The sequence below is a fragment of the Daktulosphaira vitifoliae genome, unplaced genomic scaffold, assembly GCF_025091365.1.
Source record: "Daktulosphaira vitifoliae isolate Bord-2020 unplaced genomic scaffold, ASM2509136v1 Scaffold_1, whole genome shotgun sequence".
NCBI classification, from domain to species: domain Eukaryota; kingdom Metazoa; phylum Arthropoda; class Insecta; order Hemiptera; family Phylloxeridae; genus Daktulosphaira; species Daktulosphaira vitifoliae.
The window spans coordinates 7723157-7726569 of record NW_026099572.1 but is presented as its reverse complement, the minus strand read 5'-3'; the positions used below and the strand labels follow the sequence as shown (position 1 = coordinate 7726569).

The 3413-nt window shown below is 25.3% G+C and overlaps 1 protein-coding gene across 3 annotated transcripts in view; it reads left to right on the top strand.

Moving 5' to 3' along the window:
• Positions 1–1031: 1031 nt before the first annotated feature.
• The window catches only part of LOC126894997 (uncharacterized), a 104383-nt gene continuing 102001 nt past the window's right edge, over positions 1032–3413 (top strand). For 2 of the 3 annotated variants that reach the window (XM_050666446.1, XM_050666445.1), the window contains exons 1-2: positions 1036–1207; positions 1741–1782. In XM_050666446.1, coding sequence (XP_050522403.1) covers positions 1091–1207; positions 1741–1782 — 159 coding nt within the window. In that variant the 5' untranslated portion in view covers positions 1036–1090. Of the gene's footprint in view, positions 1208–1740; positions 1783–3413 lie in introns of all 3 variants that reach the window. The other variant, XM_050666449.1, reaches the window with a different exon arrangement.

Sequence of the window (3413 nt, the reverse complement as noted above, 5' to 3'; positions counted from 1 at the left end):
ACGACCCTCCTGTGCTGGGTTTTTTATTATACATTGTTTTCGATGATGAAATTTTTATTTTAACTGCTTTAAAATTTATTTAAGACTATAAAATATATTTATTATATTTTGATGCACAAATGGTATGGTGGCATTGAGTGGATAATAATAGAATGAAAAAAAAAATAGGCGACACTAAAGTTTGTGGTTGAGCACGTCATGCCGTTTTTTTAAAAATATCTTAAAATTTTTGTGTTAATATTATAGAGGGTAAAAAATAAATGAAAACACTGAGCACGTGACATCGGTATTAAATAATAAAAAGATAATCTCACGGTCGTTAAAATGCGTCGAAGGCGTGGATAGTCCGGACGAACAGAAAACGGTTTTTTGTGGAGTCACAAGGATGACAGATGATCGTACTATTGTGGCGGGTATTCGACGCTGGCCATTTTTTGGACTTTAAACCACGACAATAACGCGTGGGTGTAACAGTCCGGTATATAGTGGAGCGGTGGCTGAGAAAGGGATGGCACGACGACGGAGTGTCATACGGGTGATAACACCGTGCTCCTATCAATTTATACAAATTTAATTTATGTTTTTCTGCCAAGATAGTGTCAGTCAACATTGAAGTACTATTATATTATTGTGATGACCTCGGGACCAACTGTTAACCGTATACTTATTACATTTTATTAATAACCTATTTAAATTTTACAATATTAGTTATCTATATTTTTGATATACTCATCGTGACATACTAAATTTTGTACAAAATCTTATACTGTTTGGCGTAGAAAAACAATATAATGATATATTATACACTTGGTTAAATTTTAATTTATTATCTGTATTTATTTTAATAAAATGAATATTTTTATACTATATTTTATTTTATTCGAGAATGAGTAAGTAATATTTTCCTGCGATAATGTATGAAAAATATTTATTAATGTAAAGTATATGTAAACAAGACAATTGATTAATTTTATTTATCGAATTTTAGATTTTATTAAAATAGTCTGAATTGTTCTATAAAAACTAAATTAATTCAATAATAAAAATTATTTTTCACGCTTAACTAACTCATATATAATCATTATTAAAAATGGTTTTATATTTTTGTTTTGGAATATTAATTTTTCTTGTGTGTTTTATTCCCATACCTACGTTTTCAGCTGGGTCGTCGTCAATCATTAAAATAAATGAGCTAGAAGAAATATCTGTAATTATTATTATTTTATTCATTAATTATTATTATTCAGTATCTCAAGGCATCTTCTTTTATACACATAATAATCATTAATAATCTGTTTGTAAAATATCATTAATATTTATAAATTACTATTTCCCGCAATTTATTGAATTCGTGGAATAAAAATTTCGTTTTGGGAAACCTTCCAAATTTATAGTTATAGTCGTTAAAAATTAAATGTAAAAATAAAATCAATGAGCTTGTGTTGAATATTACTAAGAAGATATTTTTTCTTCAATATAATTTTTAAATAAAATTTATTAATTTTGCATATTCAATATGAATATAATAAGTATATAAAAATTGTATGTTAAATTTGTTCTATACTGATACTACTTATTTATATAAAGTTCATAAATTTTTAGTAAAAATTATATGAGTAAAACCTTAAATCTTAGTATACAAGTTAGTGTTGTAATGTAAGATTGATATGAAATTATTTAGTTCTCAATATCCAATAACTTTTAAAGTAGTCAAATTAACAGCTTAATTTTTTTTTGTAGCACGATGAATTTATAAAGTATGTTTTCGATCCAGATCTTGAGGTGATGTATAGAGTTCATAGATATTTAGAAAAAAAATTGTTTAATTTTATTTCATATATACAGAGTGATTTTTTTTTTCATAACCCACTCAATTACTTACAGAATAATAATAATTTAAAATGTTTTTTTATTACTATCTTTAGTTACACATTATTCTTGAATTATTAACTATGTAATACTTTTTAACTTCATCCCATATGCCTGGTAAGGGTGTCAACTTTGTTTTTTTAAATGGTAACACGAATTTTTAATTTAATATAATGTTTGAGTTTTTAATTTAATAGTAAATAGCATTTGAATTTTTAATATAACTTAATTTGTTTATCAGATATAAACATTTAAAGTTTCAATTTTTTNAACTTAATTTGTTTATTAGATATAAACATTTAAAGTTTCAATTTTTTGAGTTAATATATAGGTATAATACACAAGGGATTACAAATACAGGTAGCTAATTGCTTTTTAAGATATTGCTATCACAGTCACGGATTGTTTATTATCAATTATGACTATCAATAGATATACTTTTTGTATTGTCAGTTAGTGTATTTGTAAACTCACAACAATGTACCTTACTATCATTGATAATAACAATGCTGTGTACCTGCTAATATCGATGTCATAAAAAATCAATTAGCTACCTGAATTTTCAATCCCTTGTGTATTATACCTATATATTAACTCAAAAATTTGAAACTTTAAATGTTTATATCTAATAAACGAATTAAGTTATATTAAAAATTCAAATGCTATTTACTATTAAATTAAAAACTCAAACACTTTATTGAATTAAAAATAGGTGTGACCATTTAAAAAAAAACCCAGCACAGGGGGGTCGCGGCACAGTTGTGACGTGGTATAGTTGGATCAAGTATAATGATATCTGAAAGTGATTAAAATCACTATCAAAAATAAACGCTTCGATGCAAATCTTTAGATAGTGTTTAATTTTAAAAAAATTGGTGTATTATTCCAAAAGCTACTTGATCTGCTGGTTCCTTATTAATATCTCGATTAAGATAAAATATGTCGAATGAAAAAGGGTTTATTAAAAAATATTATTTCTCATAAAAAAATTGTGTGGATCCATAAACTTTTCAATAAGTTATAGCATTATAAAGTTAAATATAATATAAATAATAAAATCGAGAATTTTCACACGAAAATAGCAATTGGTAGCCATTTTCACCATGAAGATAAGATAAAGTCCGAAATTTTTTTTTTTCATGATAAAGTATTTTACATTAGCTTTAATTTAAGATATATATAAAAGTGTCAGACCTCCGGAACACTTTCAAAAGTTAAGTTGAACAAATTAATTTGTTTGTAAATAAGTTGTCATTTTAAATCCCCCCCTGTGGGTAGGTTAAGTGTCAGATTTACAAAAAAAATATACCAAATCATAAGTGAAGACATTAAGCATTTATAAAAAAAAAAATTATATTGATATGTTCATTTTTGAACATATCAAGCTAACGCTTTTTATTACTATCTTTAGTTACACATTATTCTTGAATTATTAACTATGTAATACTTTTTAAGTTCATCCCTGGTAAGGGTGTCAACTTTGTTTTAGCTTCGATGCGAGGCTGAGAAGGTATTATATTACTATGATGTGTTTTTTTTTTTGT